The sequence below is a fragment of the Procambarus clarkii genome, chromosome 25, assembly GCF_040958095.1.
Source record: "Procambarus clarkii isolate CNS0578487 chromosome 25, FALCON_Pclarkii_2.0, whole genome shotgun sequence".
In the NCBI taxonomy this organism is placed as follows: domain Eukaryota; kingdom Metazoa; phylum Arthropoda; class Malacostraca; order Decapoda; family Cambaridae; genus Procambarus; species Procambarus clarkii.
In genome coordinates this window covers 16,270,095-16,282,594 of record NC_091174.1, presented here as the reverse complement: position 1 = coordinate 16,282,594, position 12,500 = coordinate 16,270,095, and the positions used below count along the sequence as shown (strand labels likewise).

The window sequence follows — 12,500 nt, the reverse complement described above, 5'->3', positions numbered from 1 at the left end:
ATAATAATCACTGTAAGCTCGCACTGTACGATTTCACTGCCGTGGGGGATCCCAAACTCAAGCTGATTAGGATTTAACATATTGGCCGCTTCCTGCCTGATTACATATCTATATAATTTAGAATGTCTGTCCCTCCGCAACCCGTTCTCGCAAATTTAATAAGTCAATATTGACTTATTAAATATGTGCATAGGTGACATACTTAACATAATAGATACCCTTAAAAAGATTCATAGAAAACACCGACCTTACCTAACCTTGTTAGTATCTTAAGATAAGCATCTTATTGCTTCGTAATTACAATTATTACCTAACCTATAATAGGTATAGGTTAAGCAATAATTGTAATTACGAAGCAATAAGATGCTTATCTTAAGATACTAACAAGGTTAGGTAAGGTCGGTGTTTTCTATGAATCTTTTTAGGGGTATCTATTATGTTTAGTATATCACCTATGCACGTAGTTAATAAGTCAATATTGACTTTACGAATTTGCGAGAACGGGTTGCCCTCCGAGGTTCGAGGTCAGACGCTTCGGGATAGCCTAAAACAACTTTGCACCCTAAATCCTGTGAGGTACATGTCCAACATGTCCTGGGTCAGGGGTGTCCACAGTGTGCAATAGGGAACAGCGTGCCCCAGTCACGTACTCATTCCAACGATGGTTTTCGCACCAACACAGGTTCCTGTTGCCTAAATGCTTTGACGATCCTGTTCAATCCCCAGCCTACCCTCCTGGACTCTCGCCAGAGAGGATGAGAGGAAGGGAACTATCCGGGGAAAGCGCCAAGCCATTACGACTATATAGCACTGGGAAGGGATAAGGATAAGGATTTGGGATGGGACGGGGGGGGGGGGGAGAGGGGGAGAAAGAGAGGGAGAGAGTGTGTCAGGCATACAGAGGAAAAGGGAGTAGGAAAATAAAGATGGGGTGGAGTGGGAGGCGATAGATTTAAGGACATAATTGTATAAAGACAGAAAAGATAAAGTTGACTTTTATATCAACTAAGACCAGTGGGCGGAAAGATTAGTTTCAAGAGGATGAGTTTTATGAAGAAGGAAGGAGATGAAGGAGGAGGAGGAGGAGGAGGAGGAAGAAGAGAAGGAAAAGTCTATATAGATTCACTTCCACTAGTCCACGAGGAAGTTTAAGTATTTTAAGACTAAGAGGGAAAAAAACTGCATTTTGAAATTGTCCTCTTATTTTAAGTGTGTCTAATAATTTAAACATATTGATTGTCTTCCCTTAGTTCACGTTTCTTTATTGAAATCATATTTGTAACTTCAATTAGTCTTCGCATTTTATTTCAAAACGTTGTTAGTTTTAAGTGATATTTTCTAATTTCTTTCGAACATGTTTTCAATGTATTAGTATTTAGCAGACAAATGTTGTAGAGCGTATTCCAACTAGGGTGTGACGAACGCGTTATATAGGACCTGCTTGGTGTCTGGTGTCATATAATCTAAGTTCGGTGCATGGAAACTCAATATTTTGTCGGCCTTGTGGCTAGCAGCCAAACACTGATTTGTAGAAGGGAAAGGGGGACCCGAAGATAGAGAGGGAGGGAGGGAGAGAGAGAGAGAGAGAGAGAGCGAGAGCGAGGAGTGAAGACCAACTAGGAAAAAAGTCTTAGAGTAGCTCGTATTTTTTTTTCAATACGGTCTCCCCTCGTGGAAAGCTGCCCATTAGCCGTTCACAGACAAAAAGTATTTACTAGCCAACTCTTCCGTGGGTTTCGATTCACTTTCTCAGACCGAGTGATGCAGGAAATCGTATCTCCTTCACTTGGCTTGATATTTGCGGAGGAGGGCAGAGGATTATTGTGATTTATTCAACATTATTGGAACTCTACTTCACTAAGTACACTTACACTGATGATTTCACATAATCTTTATTGAAGTACATAATATGATAGTCATCGACCAGTTGGTTATCAAACATACTGTTACATCTGCTAAGGTGATGGGCTACGTTTGGAGATGAGAAAGCACAATCAGTTTGACGTAACTTAACGTAACTTGGATTAACGGGCATCTGGCTACTGTTTATGAGGACGGCCTTATAAACGATTTCTTCTTAGATTCTTCTTAGACATCGTGAAAACATTAACCCAGTGAAGTGTTTATGAGATTCTAACTTCCTGAGGGAGATTCGAACTAGGGACAGTACGATAACACTCCATCAACCGTATCAAATTATGTCAGTGTCACACAATGAACCCAAGATAAATTGTATTGAAAACTGTCGGTGGCTTTCACCCATGGCCCCCAGAGTCATCTTGCATCGCTAACAGCATTAGAAATTTGAGATTCCATTCTTCACCAGAGCAATTCCCTCAATGGCTGGACAAATTAATTTTATTGAAGTAGCGTCAGAAAGTTTCTTGCTTTGTGTCAATGATGTGCAATTGATCCTGTGTCAAGAGATGCATATTTTTTTCTACTAAACATTCTTAATAATATCCATGCATATTCAGATAACTGCTCTTTAACATTTTCCTTCATAAAATATCATGGTCAAGCTACTTGCCAAAATCAGGTTAAATTTGCTTCTGAGAAAGCACCGACCATGATTATTACTACACTAAAAGATATGGTTTGTTGCTTAATATATTTGTTCACCAGTAAAGTGGATATGATAAAGTTGACATCTGGCTTCGATAACCATGAAAACCCACTAGCTCGCCCTTGTTAGTAAAGCAGCTCCGAAACTCTGTTAAACGGGCATTTCCCACACGCCTGACAGCAGGAGCAACAAGTGAATAACGGGACCATCCTCACTACTCCTCCCGATACCAGCCTTTAAGACAGATTAATAAGGGAGAGAAATGGAGACGAACGGCTCGGGGCACAACATCTTCTGATTTGATTGGAGGCCTTTTTAAGACAGCTTATATTAACACAAAAAGATCCTTGGTTGGCTAAGTCATATCAGTAGCGCCATTAACACCGGTGTGATGCAACAGGTTTGCTGGTGAAGATGTACGTACGAAGTGTGAAAGGTCTGTTACCTGGACGAACAGCGTATAGAGCTCAAAGACCGCTAATATACAACTAAGAACACAACATCGGTAGCTCGCCCTTTATGTGCTCTTTAACAACAACAAAATCACTCATTAGGGAGTCATTCATTCCTCTCCTGGAACATGTCTCTATATATATTAGAGGCGTCAGCGGGTAAGCTCCCGCTCACACTCGGGTCTCACTCGGTGCTCAATGTGAAATCCACTTACCATTTAATAACGAATTCGTCAGTACGTGTATATTATGGAACCATGATGAAAAAGGGTAGGTATGGTAACAGCTACAAGTGAGGAAAACAAACAGAGCGAGTATCATGCTGAATCCTATTTTATCTTCAGTGTTGGTGAACAGAGAGACAGAGACTGAGAGGAAGGAAAGGGAGAGAGAGAGAGAGAGAGAGAGAGAGAGAGAGAGAGAGAGAGAGAGAGAGAGAGAGAGAGAGAGAGAGAGAGAGAGAGAGAGAGAGAGGAAACCCATTTATTGCTCTCTATAGAACCTGTTATGCCCCGCCTCACACCGCCCCACCGTAATATTGCATTAAGTCAGCACAGTAATGAAATCACGCCCATTTAGGCGTGGCCATTGTCACCCACCAGGCCACCCATTTACGATGGCCGGAGGCAGGGGTGGTGTAAGTAACTGAAATGATATATATATATATATATATATATATATATATATATATATATATATATATATATATATATATATATATATATATATATATATAATATATAATATAACATCAATGTTTCCCATTGTTGTGTTTTTCAAGAGATCCATAACCTTTAAGCACCTTTTTGCATTATTATTTTTGTATCAACCCATATATATCTTGTAACCATCTAATATATATATATATATATATATATATATATATATATATATATATATATATATATATATATATATATATATATATATATATATATATATTATATTAGGGAGCCGGTCGGCCGAGAGGACAGCACGCTGGACTTGTGATCATGTGGTCCTGGGTTCGATCCATGGCGCCGGCGAGAAACAATGGGCAGAGTTTCTTTCACCCTATGCCCCTGTTACCTAGCAGTAAAATAGGTACCTGGGTGTTAGCCAGCTGTCACGGGCTGCTTCCTCGGGGTGGAGGCCTGGTCGAGGACTGGGCCGCGGGGACAGTAAAAGCCCCGAAATCATCTCAAGATAACCTCAAGATAGTATATTTTGGTTGTAGTCCTTCTATTAACATATGTGGTTGAATATGACCGAAAGGGTAAGAGTAATGATTCTAACACGATTTTTTCGATAGTTCTTATGTATTTCTTCACTGTCGAGGGAAGTCGAAAAGTTCATTTTCACACATTTTATTTTTGGTCTGGAGCCTAGGGATGCATTTCGCAAGGTCATTCCTTACATTCTCAAAGACTAATTTACCATGTTTTGGCACAGGCCTATATTGTTTTTTGGGGATAGGTGGTACAGAACAAGTGGATATTTGTTTCGTCTCATTTATATGAAAGGCCCGCACCTACGGGTTCCTGACAGAGATCGTCACAGCCCTCTTTCACCCGAGGCCGGCTTCCTTCATGACCCAGCAGAAGGCAGAGTAATAATTATTAATTACAAATTATTATAATTATTATTATAATATTAATGATGTAATTAATTATGAAGGAAGCCGGCCTCGGGTGAAAGAGGGCTGTGACGATCTCTGTCTGGAACCCGTAGGTGAGGGACCGGGCCGTCTACCTCCTGGGACTCGTGCGGCCCAGGCTCTGGAGGCTTCAGGAGGCTCGGGTCGTCGGTATTATTGCAATCGTAATTCACAATTAATTGACGGATACGTTTCAGTTCACGGTGCAAGAGCTGTCAAGAAGAGCAGGTACCACCTGCGTCCCCCTCCATATGCACTCGTCTTACATGTGTCAGAACAGTTCAGACATTTCCCCGCATCAGTCGGTTAACGATACACGTCTGTGGTGAAGTGCCATCCACTAAAACTGTGTTCTCAAAAAAAAAAAAAAATAGTTCTCTGGACCGCACTTGTAGATAAAAATCTCCAAGCATCACCACAGAAATTTTATTTATAAGAAAAAACAAAAACAAGAATTTTAGTTTTTGATTCATTAAAATGTAGCAGAACACAGCTTCTTTATTATAAGATTACGGGTCATCCAGAAAGTATCAAATTATGCAGCTACAATATACTTATTGATGAGCTTCTTACGTGTGAAATTTTTAGTATATAAACTCAATGAGAGGTGAGAGGTTTGTTTTTGTCGGGTAATCTCATGTATATTGTGTGTAATTTGAGACACAAGACCTTCCATCTCCTCATCAGCACAAAGAAGGCATTCTTTGTCTGGTCTTCGATATTTATCAGAGCTGAAAATCCCTGATCACAAAGACTTCTTTAATTCTAAAAGGTTTAATTTTAAATATTTGAAAGGTTTCTATTTCAACACATACAGCAAACGAAACAAATTCTCAGACCTCGAGGATTCTGTCATAGAAGAAAACACTGATATTATTGGCCCCTAGAAGAAGTTAGAGGCAATACATTATTTCTACAACAGTATCGCTCATACCTTCCCGGAAGTACACAGAGGAATTCCGCTCCCATGGCAGAATTCATGCATATTACAGACACAACACCGTGATGGGGAAAATAAGCTGCCGCTAGGGAGCATGCCACCCTACCACAGTGACCATACAAGCGATGGATAAGGGCGACCCTCTCGTTCCTGTCTCCAGTCACTACTGTGCAGTAGTTTAGCCTGGTACTTACTCACCGCTTCTGTGCCAGATAAGTTACGGGCTCACCATAGCCCGTGCTACTTGGACCTTGTTCCGAGTAGCTGAATCTATAACAACATCAACCTGGTACTTGTTGGGTGGAAGCTCTTCTTACCTGACGCGACATTTGGATTACGTATGCATGTATATGAAGGTAATTGAGCAAAACAAATAAAACCCCTCTACTCCAAGTGTGCTGCTCCCTAAGCCTCCCCGGGCCACTGTGGAGCTCCACCACCAATGTTTATTCCATAATGGATATATAATCTGCACTAGATCCTCGGTACTCAGAGGTGCTCACGGTGCTGGGCGAGACAGCCACCTCGTCGGGGCCACCTGGTCGGCCAGGTGGGCCACCCGACCAGGGGCCACCCGGCCGACCAGGTGGGCCCTGGTCGGGCCCACCTGGTCGGACCCACCTGGTCGGACCCACCTGGTCGGGTCCACCCGACCAGGTAGCCGTGGAGACAATCACCGGTGTAACTGTTGCTGCAATTAACTACCTATAATGAACAATGTCTTTCTAGTGACGACTGCAGTTACTTGTTAAATGTCGTAGAGTACCAAGCACCGTTATATGAGTAAACTGATCGAGAGCAATGACAGTGGAACTTAGAACACCTCCAAAATGGACGTCCCATTTTCTTCTACATAACTAAATAGGCATCCATTTTGATTCACACGTAATTAAATGGGTGTCCAATTTGCTTCCTGCCTGATGAGAGATTAGATAAGAAACGTTCGTCATGGAAATGTAATGTCTTTCTCACTCCTGATAAATGGTAATGCTCCACCATGATTCAAAAAACATTAAAATAAAATAAATTAAAATACTCTTAAATGTTCTCAAAAAATGTATCTTTATGGGATAGAAATTATTCCCTAAAGAAACAATCTAAACTAAATGGCTTCGTTCTCGACTCTCACTTGGGTATCGCGGGTTTGATTCCTGGCCGGGAGAAAGATGGTTTGTAACAGTTGACTGATTGACAGTTGGGAGGCGGGCCGTAGGTAGCAGTCTTTCTTGTAAACATATATTAATAAATATGACCGAAAAAGTAAGATTAATAATTCTAACACGAATTTTCTCAATATTTCTTGTGTTTCTTTTTACTGTCGATGGTAATTGAAAAATCAATTCTCCAAAATTCATTTTTATTTCTAGTCTGACGCGACACTTGAACGCGTTTCGTAATAACTTATTACATTTTCAAAGACTTTAGTTTACACACACACAACTATAACCTGCAAACACTAAACAAAGTCATACTATGCTATAATTTAAATGGCTTTCATTTTATATACCTGCATTTGGGTGAGGTGATATGTTAGAACAGTTTTGGATGAGGTCAAAACACAAGACAGAACACGAAACAATGGGTATAATATTGGGTAAGTTTAAAGGGAAGAATGGAAGTAACTGCAAAGGGCCTATTGGCTCATATTTCTTGATGCTTCTATATTGGTGCGGAGTCTTGAAGTGGGTAGAATATAGTTGTGCATTAATTGGCTGTTGATTGCTGGTGTTGACTTCATGATGTGTAGTGCCTCGCAGATATCAAGCCACCTTCTATCGCTGTATCTATCGATGATTTCTGTGTTTTTTGTTAAGACTTCTCTGGTGATGGTCTGGTTGTGGGAAGAGATTATATATTCCTTAATGGAGCCCTGTTGCTTATGCATCGTTAATCGCCTGGAAAGAGATGTTGTTGTCTTGCCTATATACTGAGTTCTTTGAGGCTTACAGTCCCCAAGAGGGCATTTGAAGGCATAGACGATGTTGGTCTCTTTTAAAGCGTTCTGCTTTGTGTCTGGAGAGTTTCTCATGAGTAGGTTGGCCGATTTTTTGGTTTTATAGTCAATCGTCAATTGTATCTTCTGATTTTTGTCTGTAGGGATAACATTCCTATTAACAATATCTTTCAGGACCCTTTCCTCCGTTTTATGAGCTGTGGAAAAGAAGTTCCTGTAAAATAGTCTAATAGGGGGTACAGGTGTTGGGTTAGTTGTCTCTTCAGAGGTTGCATGGCGTTTCACCTTCCTTCTTATGATGTCTTCAACGAAACCATTGGAGAAGCCGTTGTTGACTAGGACCTGCCTTACCCTACAGAGTTCTTCATCGACTTCCTCCCATCCTGAGCTGTGGCTGAGAGCACGGTCGACATAAGCGTTAACAACACTCCTCTTGTATCTGCCTGGGCAGTCACTGTTGGCATTGAAGCACATTCCTATGTTTCCTTAGTGTAGACTGCAGTGTGGAAACCTCCGCTCCTTTCCATGACTGTTACATCTAGAAAGGGCAGCTTCCCATCCTTCTCCATCTCGTAAGTGAAACGCAACACAGAATTCTGCTCAAATGCCTCCTTCAGCTCCTGCAGATGTCTAACATCGGGTACCTGTGTAAAAATGTCGTCAACATACCTGCAGTATATGGCCGGTTTCAAGTTCATGTCGACTAAGACCTTTTGTTCGATGGAACAAAAGGTCGCATATATATAAAACTAAATTTTTTTCTATATATATATATATATATATATATATATATATATATATATATATATATATATATATATATATATATATATATATATATATATAGTGTGTGTATATGTGTGTCAAGCTTGAATGTTCCCCAAGCAAACATGGATCAGAAAACTCTTTACCCCTGAAGGATTCGAACCCGGTCAGCCAGGGCCTGCATGCCTCTCGGCGTGACCAGTACCATAACCAATCGGCCACAGGCTGTACAAACGTATTGGAAAGTCGTCTGTGTTTTAAAACCAATAACCGACAGCGCTTGTGACTATTTTCGGTATATAATATATATATATATATATATATATATATATATATATATATATATATATATATATATATATATATGACAATGTCAGACCACGGAGGAAAAATGAAACAGGAAATTTCCTTAAGTACTTTCGTATATTAAATACATCTTCAGAAGGTCATTTTACAGATCGAGTGATGGGTATAAATAGGCAGGAAGGAGTGGTGAAGTAAGGTGAGGTACAATACTTGGACAACGCAGACGGCCCATTGGCCCATCAGATGCACCCAATTGGCACATCCGATGTAGCCCAATGGCCCATCTGATACAGCAGACATACAAGCATAATATATAGGTAATTATAACATAAAGAAGTAAATATATACAATAAATGTTAGTGATTTTCATTTTTCATTTTCAACAGTTTCATTTTTCCTCCGTGGTCTGACATTGTCACATTCTTAATCACGTGTTTATTTTCGTGATATACACACATATATATATATATATATATATATCTCAAAGCTATATTCTTGCAGATGTGTGTTTGTCTTATTGATACTATTATTACAGATGCACCTCGGGTATATAACATGGAATATGGTACAGTATATTAATATTCCTGTCCGTTGAGCTAGTTATTAAGTTGGCAAACTGACGTACAACAGTTGACTTTACCAGCTTTATTGATAACGTACAACAGTTGACTTTACTAACTTTATTGATAACCTGCAACAGTTCACTTTATTTATCTTCATTACTGAGGATAAATAACATAGGAAACTTTATTCTTGGTCATTAGGTCTCTACCACTTGATTAACAACTATTACAGCTTTATACACTAGCCAAGTATTACCACTTATACACTAGCTAAGTATTACCACTTATACACTAGCCTAGTATTACCACTTACTAGCCAAGTATTACCCCTTACACACACTAGCTAAGTATTAGCACCTATTAGCCAATTATTACCACTTATACACACTAGCAAAGTATTACCGGGAGTGTAAGTGTTCAAGTGTCTCACCCTTGACAACTGATAATGGAGTCTGCAGAGTTTTCCACCCCAGTGTTAATTGGGAACTGCATACAAGAAGCAACAGCTCCCTTGACCAGTGAAGGACTACCTGTTTACGTGTTGATTCCGAGGATCAACGTTCCCTTCGGCCCGGTCTCTGACCAGGCCTCCTCGTTGCTGATCTGATCAACCAGGCTGTTCGATGCGCCTACTCGCAGCCTGACGTACGAGTCACAGTCTGGTTGATCAGGTGTTCTCTGAATGTGGTACGGCTTACTTGGATAATACAGGATTGTGACTTTCGTATCCAACTGCCTCGTTTCACTGGTTATTAGCGAGTTAGATGAACTGTTTTTGAGAGTTTAATAAGGCCTAACAGCATAAAAAAATCCCTAACAACATGAGAAAATCACTAACATGAGAAAATTCTTACGGCAAATTCCTGAGCCTTTTCTAAGAACAAATGACACATTCAACAGTTCACATGACTTCAAAAACTAATTATGATCAATATTCCGTGATAAATATGGATTAAAACACAAAGATACACAGAGATAACATTGCCAGCGAGGCCAGATGATGGAGAAGGGTGTTCTGGTGTGGAAATCACTCCCTTGGGAGACGCCAGCCAGCACTGCCGCAGGAAAGTGACGGCTGGGAAAGAAAGTGACAGGAAGGTTGTCAACCTTACCTTGAGGTTGCTGTACTTCCAGGTGAAGACGACGATGACCGGGAGGCTGACAATGTTGAAGACGGCCAGGGTGAGGATGGCAGTGCGCATCACCCAGTGGAGGGTGACGACGCAGGGGCTGTCGTCGACGCACGTCTCGCAGCCCTCAGCGCATGGCAGGCACTCGAAGCTGCCCTCCTCGTCGTATACCGAGACCTCCCCCTGTGTGACAAGAGCCGCCTTCATTACACCGTTTAGGGAATTGTTTTTTAGCGAGAGAGAGAGATAGGAAGGTTGCTGGAGTTAAAAAATGAAAGAAGGAATGAAGAGAAGGGGGAAATGAGGAGCTATCTAGGCACACTCAAACCCGCATTCCTCCCTCGGCACACGGTGACTCCATCGCCTATAAGAGACGAGCTGGAATGAATGTGGTATAGCAGGATGAATCCCCCATTTCATTCTTATGACTCATTCCATATGCGCGCGTTTATATGACCCATGATCACTCACACCACCCTATGTTCACATTCCTATCCCACGCTCAGACCATGTCTGAGTGTCTTGCCCTCTGCCTCCCTTTGTTCATACCCCACCCTATTCTCAACCATATGCTCAAACCTTCTCCCTATATTCACGCATCCCACCTCCATTTTCCCCCACAACCCACGCCATGCTCACCTACTTTGCGTAACATAATGTCAAGCCAAATTTTCAAGCCCTTTGAACCAGCAAAACTTCCGTCATAGTTCCCTACTAACTGTCGGGTCAGCCTCAACAGCTGCTTGGAGTCCAATGCTTCGGTAAACCTTTCTCTCACCATTAAGCATTTTTCATTATTCAGAGAAGAGTATTATATGTAAAAAATACATGCATGTTGACCTTTATTATTTCTAAACACTACAGAATTAATAAACAAATTTAAATTTTTATATATATATATATATATATATATATATATATATATATATATATATATATATATATATGTATATTTATATTTATATATATTTATATATATATATATATATCACTAAGAACTCTTTGATCCGGCCAGGATTCGAACCCATGGCGTCCAGGATCACCCCTAAACGTACACAGTACCGTGACCACCGCACCAATGATCGAGACGATCATTGGTGCGGTGGTCACGGTACTCTGTACGTTTAGGGGTGATCCTGGATGGCATGGGTTCGAATCCTGGCCGGGTCAAAGAGTTCTTAGTGATATATAGCTTGCGCGTTCATGCAGCTTTCTCACACACACACACACACACACACACACACACACATATATATATAAATATATATATATATATATATATATATATATATATATATATATATATATAATATATATATGCGAACAAGCCTGAATGGTCCCCAGGACAATATGGTCCCCAGTTATATATATATTATATATATATTATATATTTATTTATTTATTTATTCACCAGGGCAATAGGTGCCTCGAACACGCGGCTCTGCATGCTGGAGGTCGTGGTTGAGGCACCTATTGCCTCAACCAATATGGTGAATGAAATGTTACTATACACGGTGTTGACACTTTGTTGTTTGATGTTGGGGTTGACAGTTTGTATGACTCGGGGTGTGGATCGCCTTATTCTTTTGTGCTCAAGTGGCAGCCCCGGGAAGGCTTCAAGTTTTAGTTTGGGCAGCGGTGTGGTGCCTCTGGAATCCTTCCTTGTTGTGGCTAGCTCGTGGCCCAGTCGGTAGAGCACTTGTCTCATGCTGGAGGACGTGTGTGTGTGTGTGTGTGTGTGTGTGTGTGTGTGTGTGTGTGTACTCGTACTCACCTATTTGTGTTTGCGGAGGTTGAGCTTTGGCTCTTTGGTCCCGCCTCTCAACTGTCAATCAACTGGTGTACAGATTCCTGAGCCTATTGGGGGTCAATCATATCTACATTTGAAACTGTGTATGGAGTCAACCTGCACCACATCACTGCCTAATGCATTCCACCTGTTAACTACTATGACACAGAAAAAGTTCTTTCTAACGCCCCTGTGACTCATTTGGGTACTCAGTTTCCACCTGTGTTCCCTTGTTCGCGTACCGCCCGTGGTAAACAGTTTATCCTTATCAACCCTGTCAATTTCCCTGAGATTTTTGTAGGTAGTGATCATGTCTCTCCTTACTCTTGTGTCTTCCAGTGTCGTGAGATGAATATCCCGCGGCCTTTCATCGTAACTCATGCCTCTTAGTTCTGGGAC

The 12,500-nt window shown here is 40.9% G+C and overlaps 1 protein-coding gene across 1 annotated transcript in view; it reads right to left on the bottom strand.

Moving 5' to 3' along the window:
* LOC123756339 (uncharacterized) overlaps positions 1-12,500 on the bottom strand; it is a 1,167,846-nt gene that overhangs the window by 294,557 nt on the left and 860,789 nt on the right. The window contains exon 5 of the mRNA XM_069331344.1: positions 10,295-10,495. Coding sequence (XP_069187445.1) covers positions 10,295-10,495 — 201 coding nt within the window. The remainder of the gene's footprint in view (positions 1-10,294; positions 10,496-12,500) is intronic.